Source organism: Tachyglossus aculeatus, chromosome 14 (assembly GCF_015852505.1).
Source record: "Tachyglossus aculeatus isolate mTacAcu1 chromosome 14, mTacAcu1.pri, whole genome shotgun sequence".
Taxonomy (NCBI): Eukaryota; Metazoa; Chordata; class Mammalia; order Monotremata; family Tachyglossidae; genus Tachyglossus; species Tachyglossus aculeatus.
Genome location: NC_052079.1, coordinates 49845916 through 49859622, shown reverse-complemented (window position 1 = coordinate 49859622; position 13707 = coordinate 49845916). Strand labels below are relative to the sequence as shown.

The 13707-nt window shown below is 53.9% G+C and overlaps 1 protein-coding gene across 2 annotated transcripts in view; it reads left to right on the top strand.

The window, feature by feature from the left end:
- TMEM184B (transmembrane protein 184B) overlaps window positions 1–10644 on the top strand; it is a 64124-nt gene extending 53480 nt beyond the window's left edge. The window contains exons 6-10 of one of the 2 annotated variants that reach the window (XM_038756449.1): window positions 334–425; window positions 557–726; window positions 4537–4731; window positions 5521–5541; window positions 8026–10644. In XM_038756449.1, coding sequence (XP_038612377.1) covers window positions 334–425; window positions 557–726; window positions 4537–4731; window positions 5521–5541; window positions 8026–8264 — 717 coding nt within the window. In that variant the 3' untranslated portion in view covers window positions 8265–10644. The remainder of the gene's footprint in view (window positions 1–333; window positions 426–556; window positions 727–4536; window positions 4732–5520; window positions 5542–8025) is intronic. The other variant, XM_038756450.1, reaches the window with a different exon arrangement.
- The last annotated feature ends 3063 nt before the right edge of the window (window positions 10645–13707 follow it).

The following is a 13707-nucleotide window of genomic DNA, read 5'->3' as shown; positions in this document are numbered from 1 at the left end:
ACAGGTTGGCAACATATAGAGACGGTCCCTACCCAACAGTGGGCTTCCTGTCACACAAGGGGCCCTGCCTCGTAATCTCTATTTTACGGATGAGGTAACTGAGGCCCAGAGAAGCGGAGTGACTTGCCCAAGGTCACCCAGCAGAGGGAACTGAGGCACAGAGGTCACACAGCAGACAAGCGGCGGAGGCGGGATTAGAACCCGCGGCCTTCGGACTGCCGGGCCCGAGCTCTGTCTGCCGCGCCATGCTGCTTTTCAGCCTGGGGCCGCAAGTCTGAATACCGTCCCAGGTGGGCTCTCTCCATCTCCCCTCCCCGTTCCACCTCGCCTCAGGCCACTCTGCAGTTCTGTGTGGTGAAACCCCTCATGGCCATCAGCACGGTGATCCTCCAAGCCTTCGGCAAGTACCGGGACGGTGACTTTGAGTAAGTGAACACGTCCGGGGCCGGGATTGCCATCGCGGTGGGCAACAAAGCCGAGGGAGGGGGTGGGACAGGTGGCCGGGGCGCATCCGGCTTCCCGCCAGCCCCATCCTCAATCCCCCTGGCCGTTGCAGCGTCACCAGTGGCTACCTGTACGTGACGATCATCTACAACATCTCCGTCAGCCTGGCCCTGTACGCCCTCTTCCTCTTCTACTTCGCCACCCGCGAGCTGCTCAGTCCCTACAGCCCAGTCCTCAAGTTCTTCATGGTCAAGTCAGTCATCTTCCTTTCCTTTTGGCAAGGTGAGATTTCCTGCCCTGGCACCCCCCGGGACTCGGTGGCTGCTGGTTTTTCCCCATCTGCTCATAATATAATAATGACGATGGCATTTATTAAGCGCTTCTTATGTGCAAAGCGCTGTTCTAAGCGCTGGGGAGGTTCCAAGGTGATCGGGTTGTCCCACGGGGGGGGCTCACAGTCTTCATCCTCATTTTACAGATGAGGTAACTGAGGCCCAGAGAAGTGAAGTGACTTGCCCAAAGTCACACAGCTGACAATTGGCAGAGCTGGGATTTGAATGCCCTCCCTTTGCCCATCCGCCAAGCTAGCTCTCTTCCTCCCTTCAAGGCCCTACTGAGAGCTCACCTCCTCCAGGAGGCCTTCCCAGACTGAGCCCCTTCCTTCCTCTCCCCCTCGTCCCCCTCTCCATCCCCCTCATCTTACCTCCTTCCCTTCCCCACAGCATATATGTATATATGTTTGTACATATTTATAACTCTATTTATTTATTTTACTTGTACATATCTATTCTATTTATTTTATTTTGTTAGTATAGTTTTGTTCTCTGTCTCCCCCTTTTAGACTGTGAGCCCACTGTTGGGTAGGGACTGTCTCTATATGTTGCCAACTTGTACTTCCCAAGCGCTTAGTACAGTACTCTGCACACAGTAACCGCTCAATAAATATGATTGAATGAATTTGAACCCCTGACCTCTGACTCCAAAGCCTGGGCTCTTTCCACTGAGCCACGCTGCTTCCCCATCCCTCCTCCATCTCTCCCTCCTGCCACACACACAAAGCAGAGTCTGCCCCTCTCCTGGTGAACCTTGTTGGGGCTTCAGGACTCGAAGTCCAGGTGTTGTGGGCCCTGGTGATGAGTCACGCTCATAGCATCGTTATTATTAATGATAGCTGTGGTCTAACTGTGTGCTAAGCACTGGGGAAGATCTAATATAGGCAGAGATGCAGCCCTTGTCCCACATGGGACTCACAGTCGAAGGGGGAGGAGAAGCAGCGTGGCTCAGTGGAAAGAGCCCGGGCTTTGGAGTCAGAGGTCATGGGTCCAAATCCCGGCTCCGCCACTTGTCAGCTGTGTGACTTTGGGCAAGTCACTTAACTTCTCTGCGCCTCAGTTGCCTCATCTGTAAAATGGGGATTAAGACTGTGAGCCCCCTGTGGGACAACCTGATCACCTTATAACCTCCCCAGTGCTTAGAACAGTACTTTGCACATAGTAAGCGCTTAATAAATACTATCAAAAAAAAAACCAAGCATTCCTCATTTTACAGATGAGGAAAGTGAGGCATGGAGAAAGGTCACCCGGGAGACAAATTGTGGGGTTGGGATTAGAAGCCAGGTCACCTGATTTCCAGGCCCGGGGTCTTTCCACTAGCCACACTGCGGATGGACTGTGGGGACAGAGAGGCTTTAAATATTTGCCACTTGGCAAAGTGGCTGTGCCACTTGCCAGCTGGGTGACTCTGGGCAAGTCACTTCACTTCTCTGTGCCTCAGTTCCCTCATCTGGAAAATGGGGATGAAGACCGTGAGCCCCACGTGGGACAACCTGATGACCTTGTATCTACCCCAGCGCTTAGAACAGTGCTCGGCACATAGTAAGCGCTTAGCAAATACCAACATTATTATTATTATTATTTGTCCTGGGAGAAGGTAAACGTGGTGTTGGATTTACCACCCCAATCCCCTTGTCTTGGATTTTTTTCTAAGTTCTCTGGCAGTCATTCTTGCCCCTTTCTCCCTGCCCCCCGCTCCAAGCCCCTCTTGGAACTCCCACCCTTCCTTTGATCCACATGTGAGCCCACTGTTGGGTAGGGACTGTCTCTATATGTTGCCAATTTGTACTTCCCAAGCGCTTAGTACAGTGCTCTGCACACAGTAAGCGCTCAATAAATACGATTGATGATGATGATGATGATTAGAGAGTGTGGCCCTGGAGCAGGGGCAGAGCAGACACTCCCTCTTCCTCTGGCTGTCACGTCTGAGCTTACCACCAAATCCCTCCCCCAGGACCCGCCCTGGCCAGGCACGAGGGAGCGATTCATTCATTCAATCGTAATTATCGAGCGCTTACTGTGTGCAGAGCTGTGGACTAAGCGCTTGGGAAGTACAAATTGGCAACATATAGAGACGGTCCCTACCCAACAACGGGCTCACAAGGGGTGGGCGGAGCAAGGGATCGCTTCCTCCTAGAGGCAGGGAGCTAAGTGCCAGCCCCAGGCCCAGTGTGGCGCATCTGGTACCCCGGAAATCTCTCCTCCCTCGAGCCTCCCCAAGCTTCAATCAATCAATCAATCAATCGTATTTACTGAGCGCTTACTGTGTGCAGAGCACTGTACTAAGCGCTTGGGAAGTACAAGTTGGCAACATATAGAGACAGTCCCTACCCAACAGCGGGCTCACAGTCTAAAAGGGGGAGACAGAGAACAAAACCAAACATACTAACAAAATAAAATAAATAGAATAGATATGTACAAGTAAAATAAATAAATAAATAGAGTAATAAATATGTACAAACATATATCCATATATACAGGTGCTGTGGGGAAGGGAAGGAGGTAAGATGGGGGTGATGGAGAGGGGGACGAGGGGGAGAGGAAGGAGGGGGCTCAGTCTGGGAAGGCCTACTGGAGGAGGTGAGCTCTCAGTAGGGCCTTGAAGGGAGGAAGAGAGCTAGCTTGGCGGATGGGCAGAGGGATTGAGGGCATTCCAGGCCCGGGGGATGACGTGGGCCGGGGGTCGATGGCGGGACAGGCGAGAACGAGGCACGGTGAGGAGATTAGCGGCAGAGGAGCGGAGGGTGCGGGCTGGGCTGGAGAAGGAGAGAAGGGAGGTGAGGTAGGAGGGGGCCAGGGGATGGACAGCCTTGAAGCCCAGGGTGAGGAGTTTCTGCCTGATGCGCAGATTGATTGGTTCAGCTTCACCTCCGGGCCTTCCCAGTGAAGCCATGTGGGGTTGTGGGGTGGGCCAAACCCCCTCTCAGAGTTGGGATTTGGGGTACCCTGGGAAGAGGTGCACCCTGGCGCTCCCAGCAGCTCCCACAGGAGGCTATGTGGCCTGGCAGACATCCCCTGGCCCCTGAGTACTCAGGCTTCTTTGCCTCCTCCCTCATATGGAAGCTCGCTGTGGTCAGGGAGTATGTCTGTTTACTGTTGGAAGCACTCAATAAATACGATTGAATGAATGAATGAATCTAGCTTTATTTGTATTTTATCATCATCAGTCATATTTATTGAGCGCTTACTGTGTGCAGAGCACTGTACCAAGCGCTTGGGAATTACAAGTTGGCAACATATAGAGACAGTCCCTACCCAACAATGGGCTCACAGTCTAAAAGGGGGAGACAGAGAACAAAACCAAACATACTAACAAATTAAAATAAATAGAATAGATATGTACAAGCAAAATAAATAAATAAATAGAGTAATAAATATGTACAAGCATATATACATATATACATGTGCTGTGGGGAAGGGAAGGAGGTAAGATGGGGGGATGGAGAGGGGGATGAGGGGGTATTTATTCTGATGACTTAACACCTGTCCACATGTTTTGTTTTGTTGCCTGTCTCCCCCTTCTAGACTGTGAGCCCGTTGTTGGGTAGGGACCGTCTCTATCTGTTGCCAACTTGTGCTTCCCAAGTGCTTAGTCCAGTGCTGTGCACGCAGTAAGTGCTCAATAAATACGCGCTTGAACGAATGAACAAATACGACCGAATGAATGAATGTGTCCCCCGGGGGATGCTGCTGGCCTGGCCATCCTGGGGACCCCCGGGGTACTGAGGCTCCTCCTCCTCCCTCTCTCCACGCCCACCAGGGATGCTGCTGGCCATCCTGGAGAAGTGCGGTGCCATCCCCAAGATCCACTCGGCCGAGGTGTCTGTGGGCGAAGGCACCGTGGCCGCCGGCTACCAGGACTTCATCATCTGCGTGGAGATGTTCTTCGCGGCCCTGGCCCTGCGGCACGCCTTCACCTACAAGGTCTACGCCGACAAGCAGCTGGATGCCCAAGGTGGGCCGGGTGGGGTTTCTGGGCTACGCCGCACTCTGATTGGGGAGAGTTGACACCTGTCTACATGTTTTGTTTTCAGAGCACTGTACTAAATGCTTGGGAGCTAAATGCTTGGGAGGTATAAGTCGGCAACATATAGAGACGGTCCCTACCCAGCAACGGGCTCACAGTATGACAACAGACCGACACATTCCTGCCCACAATGAGCTCCCAGTGTAGAGGGCACACAGTAACCGCTCAACAAGCTAGCTCTCTTCCTCCCTTCAAAGCCCTACTGAGAGCTCACCTCCTCCAGGAGGCCTTCCCACACTGAACCCCCTTTTTCCTCTCCTCCCCATCCCCCCTGCCCTACCTCCTTCCCCTCCTTCCCCTCCTTCCCACACCCAGCCTTCCCCCTTCTAAACTGTGAGCCCATTGTTGGGTAGGGACCGTCTCTACACAGTCTCTCCCCAGGTCTCGCAGAGAGGGTGGGCCGCCGGAGGATGGTTGAGCCGCCCCCAAGGGGGCCCTGAGCTGGAACAACGGCCGGCCTGGGGAAATCCGGAGATGACCGGGCCTCCGGAAAACCGCGGGCATCGGGGCCGCGTGCGCAGCCGGTGAAAACCGCGGGCATCGGGGGCTGTCCGTGCAGCTGGCGGTGGCTGTGGATTCGGGCCTGCTCTGGTGGTGGGATTGTTTGCCTGTTCACTCAGTTATCTCCCGTCTCTTCTGTGTCTGGTTTCTCTGTCTCTCTTTCTGTCTTCTCCCTCCCCTCGCTTTTTGCCTCTGGTTTCTGGCTGGCACGTGCAGTCCCGACGTACGGCCCTTACGGTAGGTGCGGCTCTCCGACTGCGCGTCTGGTCCGGGCTCCCTGCCTTGGCAGAGGGTCATCCCGCCCCCCCCCATCCCCTGCCTCCCCGCAGACTCTTCCCCACCTCCCTTCCTCCAATCAATCGATCGTATTTATTGAGCGCTTACTGTGTGCAGAGCACTGTACTAAGCGCTTGGGAAGTCCAAGTTGGCAACGTATAGAGACAGTCCCTACCCAACAGTGGGCTCACAGTCTAGTCCAGCCTCTGGGCCCTGAGGGACCCCGGGGTTGAAGGATCGGCCGGGTCACAGAGCCAGGAAGGGTCTAGACTCCTTCCCTCCATCCTTTCCGTGTCTCGGCCTCCGGCTTCCCCTTCCGTGGGAAAGAGCTTGTGTGTGTGTGGGGGGTCCTGTTCTGGCAGCAGTCTTGCATTGGGAGTAGGTTGGGATAGGCACAGCCCCTTAATCAATCAATCAATCAATCAGTCGTATTTATTGAGCGCTTACTATGTGCAGAGCACTGGACTAAGTGCTTGGAAAGTACAATTTGGCAACATATAGAGACAGTCCCTACCCAACAGTGGGCTCACAGTCTAAAAGGAATAATCATTATGTGCTTACCTACGTGCTGAGCACCACTCTGAGGTAGAGCGTGGCTCAGTGGAACGAGCCCGGGCTTCGGAGTCAGGGGTCGTGGGTTCTAATCCCGGCTCCGCCACTTATCGGCTGTGTGACTTTGGGCAAGCCACTTCGCTTCTCTGGGCCTCAGTTGCCTCATCTGGAAAATGGGGATTAAGACTGTGAGCCCCATGTGGGACAACGCGATTACCCTGTAAACATAGTAAATGCTTAACAAATACCGGAATTATAGTAGGGAAGCAGCGTTTCTCAGTGGAAAGAGCGTGGGCTTGGGAGTCAGGTCATGGGTTCGAATCCTGGCTCCGCCACTTACTACTACTAATAATAAGGGCATTTGTTAAGTGCTTACTGTGTGCAAAGCACTGTTCTAAGCGCTGGACTTAGCTGTGTGACCTTGGGCAAGCCACTTCTCTGCACCTCAGTTACCTCATCTGTAAAATGGGGATTAAGACTGTGAGCCCCAAGTGGGACAACCTGATCACCTTGTACCCCCCCCAGTGCTTAGAACAGTGCTTTGCACATAGTAAGCACTTAACAAATACCACCATTATTATTCAGCGCTTAGAACAGTGCTTTGCACATAGTAAGTGCTTAATAAATGCCATTATTGTTATTATATAAGCAGATCAGAGCAGTCCCTGGCCTCGGTCCAAGTAGGAGGGAGACTAGGTGTTGAACCCCCAATTTACAGGCGGGTTTCTGCTGGGCCAGGCTGCGTCTCCTCCTCGTTGTTCAGAGTGCCCCGTGGAGGGGCCGGGGGCCACCCCAGGCCCTTTCTAAACTTAGTTGCTACCCCACCCCGACACCCTCCTTTCACGGCCCCGTCACCACCGTCAAGAGCTGGGACACCTTTGGAAGCTCTTCCTTCCCTCGAAGACCTTCGGGAACTCAGATCTCCTGGTCCCCCCCGGCACCCGTGCCAGCCCTCTGCTTCCGATCCCTCATCCCTGTGTCTCCTCCAGCCTGCCCTTTCTCCTCCGCATTTCCCACTTCGGCTGAGCACTTCCTCTTCTCATGCTCCTTTGACGTCCTGGAAGTAATTAGGGACCTTTAAGGAGTTGCTTTATCCAGCCAGATGCCCTGGTTTCTGTCGCTTCCTTTCCCCCACTTGAAGGGGAGATGCTTAGTCTGTCCTTTGTGGTCCCCTGCTGCTGGTGGCACCCCCCAGAAGCTGCCCCCCATCCCCAGGTCTTCAGTGATTCCATAGTGATTGAGCGCTTACTCTGGGCAGAGCGCTCAACTTAGTGCTCGCAAGAGGATAATGGAGTTAAGAAGAAGAGTAATAATTGTGGTATTTAAGTGCTTACTCTGTGCCCAGCCCTCTGCTAAGCCCTGAGGGAGATAGACTGTGAGCCCACTGTTGGGTAGGGACCATCTCTATATGTTGCCAACTTGTACTTCCCAAGCGCTTAGTACAGTCCTCTGCACACAGTAAGCGCTCAATAAATACGATTGAATGAATGAATGAACATAAGATAATCTGATCCCACTTGGGGCTGATAGACTAGGTAGGAGGGAGAAGGGGGATTGAATCCCCAGTTTACAGATGAGGGAACTGAGGCAGAGAGAGGTGAAGTAACTTGCCCAAGGTCATACAGCAGCTGGATTTGAACCCAGGTCCACTGTCTCCCAGGCCAGGGCTCTTTCTGCTGGACCGTGCTGCTTCCCTAGAGTGAGTTGGTAGGCACGGTCCCTGGCCCCAAGGAGTGTCCAGTCTAGTGGGGGGAGGGGACAGATGCTAAAATGAAGGACAGGTCGGTCACCGGCCTGCCTCCAGCGGAGTCGGAGGGAGATTTAAGGGGTAGGCCCTGGGTGAGGGCCGGTGGGCTCCCGAGCCCCCCCGCTTAATACCCATCTTCCCGGCAGGCCGCTGCGCCCCCATGAAGAGCATCTCCAGCAGCCTCAAGGAGACCATGAACCCCCACGACATCGTGCAGGACGCCATCCACAACTTCTCCCCCGCCTACCAGCAGTACACGCAGCAGTCCACCCTGGAGCCCGGGCCCACCTGGCGTGGCGGCGGCGTGCCCACCCGCTCCCACGGCCTCGGCGCTGCCCACGACCACGAGAAGACCCTCCTCCTCAGCTCAGACGATGAGTTCTAGAAGGCAGGCGGCCCCTCTTTCCTCCTCTTCCCCCGGGGCCACCCCGAACCTCCCTTTAATTTATTGAACCAGAGGCGGGTGGGTTTCTCCGACCCCCTGGGATCTCGACAGCGCCCGCGAACTGGTCTGGGCGCCTCCTCGCCGGGGATGCGTGAGCGAGGCAGAGGCGGTGGGGCTTCGTCGGAGGAGGGGGTGGGTGACTGTGGAGCACGAAAACCGGGCGCTCAGGGCGATTTTTTCCCCCTACATCCCGAGTTCCGTGGCGCTCGTGGCCAAAACGTTTACGTTTGCGTCGGTGCTGCCTCTTCTGTCTGCCCCCGAGCTGGGGGGCCGCCCCCACTGCCCGGCTTGCGGTCCAAACCTTCCTCTCCAGGCCAAGGGGAGGGACCAAGTCCCTGTCCCCATCTGATAGTGCAATACTCTGCCCCGCTCCCTGGGCTTCTTTGCCCGTGCTCCCCACCCCAACCCCAGCTGGGGCAGGCTTTGGCGTTGGCTTTGCCCCATTTGTGTCTCTGCCCCCCGTGTCTCTGGTGGACCCGCTGGGAAGTCTGTCGGGGAGAGGGCGCCCACTCCACCTTTGCCCTCTGCTCCTCCTCTTCCTTCCTTCCCCCGCTGTTTTCCCCCTTTCCCATCTTTTCATCCTCCTCTTCAGGCTCCGCCCCGCCACAGTGCAGGAAGGCTGCAGCACTTGGTTCCGTTCAAAGCCACCACCTGCAGGGGCCATTGGTGGACTGGGGAGGGGGAGGCAGAGGCCCTCAGTGCTGGTGAGAGAGTGGGGGTCTCCTCCCGTGATGCCCTATGTCTCCTGGGGTCTCCTGTCCCGTGCCTTCCCTTTTCCTCAGCCCCTCCAAGTCAGGAATAAGCGGTAGTTGGTCCTCCCGGGGCCCCCCGCCGCCTTTTCCATTGCTCTGCTCCCTGTGCCCAGGATGAGTCTGTGGAAATGATGCCACAGTGGGCATTGGGCAGGACGGGGTGGGCTCTGCCCATGCCTAGATACTGTTGTGGGCCCCCAGCATTGAACCCTGGACAGCGGAGGCCATCCTGCTGCCTCCTGCCACCGACTCAGTTCTCTGGTGTGGGTGCTTGAGGGAGTCTCGGAAAGGAGAGGAGGTTAGTGAGGTGGAGCGGGGGAGTTCCCTCCCTTGTGTTCTAAATCTAGGATCGCCCCATTCTCCCCTTCCTCTTCCCCCTCTAACCCCATTCTCTTCTGTGCCTTAGTTCCACAGGGGCCCCAGAATCCCCCTTCCCCTCCCACCAATTTGTCGGAAAAAGCCACCCCGACGTGGCCAAGGGGAGGCAACAGCTGGCCGGGGTTGGGGGGGGCCACGGCGTTGCCGCCGGAGGGATGAAAATTGGGATTCCACCTGTCGTTTCCCTCCCCAGGCCCGGCCCGAGTCTCCGTGGGCAACCAGAGCTGGTGGGGAGGGCGGGAGGAGCGGGCGGGGCTTGTAGAGCATTCGCTTTCTGTTATCAAGATCTCGTGTAACATTTATCCTTAAACATGAAGCATCGAGTCGATTTTCAACACTAATGGCCGGGTGGGTGGTCAGGAAGGGGGCGAGGGGTGGGCACCTCCCCTTTAGACTGGGGTACTGCTCGGAGGCTTGGTCTGGCCCCTCCTTGAGGGCACCGCCGTCCCCCCCACCAACCTGGAGCTTGGCGAGAGGGGACGCGGGGGGCTCGGTCCCCTGATTGATGTCTTTCCGGAGTGGAGGGAGGGCAAGGGAAGGCCTGACTCTGTGCTCGGGATCCCGGCCTAATTCAGAAACAACCGGCTGCCCGCCCCCAGATCAGGCTGACTGCTTCCTGCCGAGAGCCGCTTGGCCTCCCGGGGAGGGCAGGGCAGGGGACATCCAGCCTCCCCCCTTCCCATTTGGTCCTTCATTTTCCTTTCTCCCCTTGTCGCTCCCTGACTCCTGCCCTTTGGGCCAGCATTATGGAGTTTGGGGTGCTAGAGGGGATGGGGAATTGGTGGGAAGACATGAAGGGGGGAACAGACAAAACGACAGGGGAAGGTGGATCAGCGGAGGAGGGTGGCACCTGCGGCCGCCTTGTAGGTAACAAACCATCCTGAGGTGCCCTGCTCTGTCCCACCCACCCCCCACACTTCCTCTTTATGTGTAACATACCGTGTCCCCTTTTTTTTTTATTTTCAGGTAGAGTAGCTTCTTTGTATATAAAAACGACTTGAAAACAAATTGTATGATATATAAGACAGAGTCACCTAGTTTTGTACTTCGTGTAGAACTGCCGTGGGCTCCGCCAGAAGCCGCTCTCTCTATTTTGGTCTCTGTGACTTTTAAACGCGCGACTGCAGCAAGCAAATAAAGTGAGAAAAATAAATATATATATCTGAGATGCTATACAGATTGTACTCAAAGTGTGTGCCTACCGAAGCGCCACTCTTTTTCCTTCCTTTTTCCTCAGGGCCCGAGCTCGGGGGGAGTCAGCCTTCCGTCGGCCTGGCTGTCGTTTCTCTTGCCTTAAAGCGAATTCAACTCGTCCCCAGTCCGCTCACTTCAAGGGTGAGCGGTCTCGGGGGGAAGCGAGGGATGTTAGCGGTTCTGTCCATGACACTGCTTGTCACGGAGACCGAGCCAGGCGATCCTCAGATGATAAGTGTTCAAATCCTGACGTTTTTCCTCTAAATTCACCTCCGGTCTCAGCTTCACAAACCCCTTTGGTTTGAACTTTACAACAGCAGCCCCCCGTACGACACCAACTCCTGTGTCACGGGCGGTGGAAATGGGAGGAAATGGGAACCCTCAGGGGGAAAAGGAACACAATCAGTGGTATTTATTAAGCGCTTACTATGTGCAGAGCACTAACAGAATTAGACACCTGACGACATCTTTCCACATGTTTTGTTTTGTTGTCCGTCTCCCCCTTCTAGACTGTGAGCCCGCTGTCGGGTAGGGGCCGTCTCTATACGTTGCCAACTTGGACTTCCCAAGCGCTTAGTCCAGTGCTCTGCACACAGTAAGCGCTCAATAAATATGATTGAATAGATGAATAAGAAGCTTAATCTAGGGACGAGCTTATGGTCTGTAGAATGACTTTTCTTTTAATGGTATTTTTTAAGCACTTGGTGTCTGGCACTCTATGAGGTGCTGGGATAGATGCAAGCTTTAAAAAAAAGTATTTGTTAAATGTTTACTATGTGTCAAGCACTGTTCTAGGCACTGGGGTAGATACCAAGCACTTGGAAGAATAATGTCGTCATTGTGTGGGCAAAGTGTTGCGGGGATAACAGCTGTTTGGAATAGACTGTAAACTCATTGTGGCAGGGCAAGTGTCTGCCGACTGTGTTGCATTGTATTCTCCCAAGTGCTTAGTACAATGCTCTGCACACAGTAAGGGCTCAATACGTACCACTGATAATAGCAACTTGAACCAGATTCAACCCAGTGCCTTCCTGCTTGTGTCTACAGCCGGTTTCCAGTCTGTACCCCCTGTTATTATTATTATATTATTATTATTATATATATTATTATTATTATTATGGTATTTGTTACTAAGTGCAAAGCACTATTCTAAGCGCCGGATAATGATGGTATTTGTTAAGCGCTTACTATGTGCAAAGCACTGTTCCAAGCGCTGGGGGGATACAAGGTGATCAGGTTGCCCCACGTGGGGCTCACACTCTTAATCCCCATTTTGCAGATGAGGGAACTGAGGCCCAGAGAAGTTGTGACCCAAGGTCACACAGCTGACAATTGGCGGAGCTCGGATTCGAACCCATGACCTCTGACTCCGAAGCCCGGGCTCTTTCCACTGAGCCACGTTGTATCGTTGCTGCCAAGAGAAGGGATTCTAGCCCTGGGTGCTCTAAACCAGTTGACCCAGTGGCCCCTCAGTCAATCAACCAATGGTATTTTTTTTCATGGTGTTTAAATGCTTACTATGTACCAGGCACTGTGCTGAACGCTGGGGGAGGTACAAGATAATCAGGTTGGACACAGTCCCTGTCCCACATGGGGCTCGCTGTCTGAATCCCCATTTTACAGATGAGGGAACGGGTGCAGAGAAATTAAGTGGCTTGTCAGAGGTCACAGCAGGAAAGGGGGGGACCTGGGATTCTGAACCCAGAACTTGTGACTCTGAGATCCACACTGTCAACTAGGCCCTGTGAGTGCTCACTACTACTACTAATAATGGCATTTATTCATCAGTCGTATTTATTGAGCGCTTACTGTGTGCAGAGCACTGTACTAAGTGCTTGGGAAGTACAAGTTGGCAACATATAGAGACAGTCCCTACCCAACAGTGGGCTCACAGTCTAAAAGGGGGATTTATTAAGTGCATACTATGTGCAAAGCACTGTTCTAAGCACTGGGGAGGTTACAAGGTGATCAGGTGGTCCCACGGGGGGGCTCACAGTCTTCATCCCCATTTTCCAGATGAGGGAACTGAGGCCCAGAGAAGTGAAGTGACTTGCCCAAAGTCACCCAGCTGACCATTGGCGGAGCTGGGATTGGAACCCATGACCTGTGGCTCCAAAGCCTGGGCTTCCTGGGTGCAGAACGCTGTGCTGAGCACTTGGCAGTGCTTAGAAAAGAGAAGCAGCGTGGCTCAGTGGAAAGAGCACAGGCTTTGGAGTCAGAGGTCATGGGTTCAAATCCCAGCTCTTCCAATTATCAGCTGTGTGACTTTGGGCAAGTCACTTCACTTCTCTGGGCCTCAGTTACCTCATCTGGAAAATGGGGATTAAAACTGTGAGTCCCCCGTGGGACAGCCTGATCACCTTGTAACCTCCCCAGTGCTTAGAACAGTGCTTTGCACATAGTAAGCGCTTAATAAATGCCATCATTATTATTATTGGCAGGGTACAATGGAGTGGGTAGACACAGTCCCTGCCTTCAAAGAGGTTATAATCCAGCAGGGATCACTTTGGGATTATCAAGGCTGGGTAATGAATAAATGGAGAAGCAGCCGTGGCTCAGTGGAAAGAGCCCGGGCTTTGGAGTCAGAGGTCATGGGTTCAAATCCTGACTCCACCACTTGTCAGCTGTGTGACTTTGGGCAAGTCACTTCACTTCTCTGGGCCTCAGTTACCTCATCTGTAATATGGGGATTAAGCTGTGAGCTCCACATGGGACAACCTGATCACCTCCTAAACTCCCCAGCGCTTAGAACAGTGCTTTCCACATAGTAAGCGCTTAATAAATGCCATCATTATTATTATTATACTAGCAAGTGGGTGATGGTGTCTTCGCCCAGGATGAGAGAACGAAGCTAACCCCCCGGGGCTGGTGGTGAAAAGTCACCTGAGCAGATCTCCAACCCTCTCCCTTCACCCCCACAACGCCTTCCCTCCAGGGGCCTGTGGAGAGATTCATTTATTCATTGAATTGTATTTATTGAGCACTTACTGTGTGCAGAGCACTGTACTAAGCACTTGGGAGAGGGCAACACAACAGTAGACATTCCCTGCCCACATCGA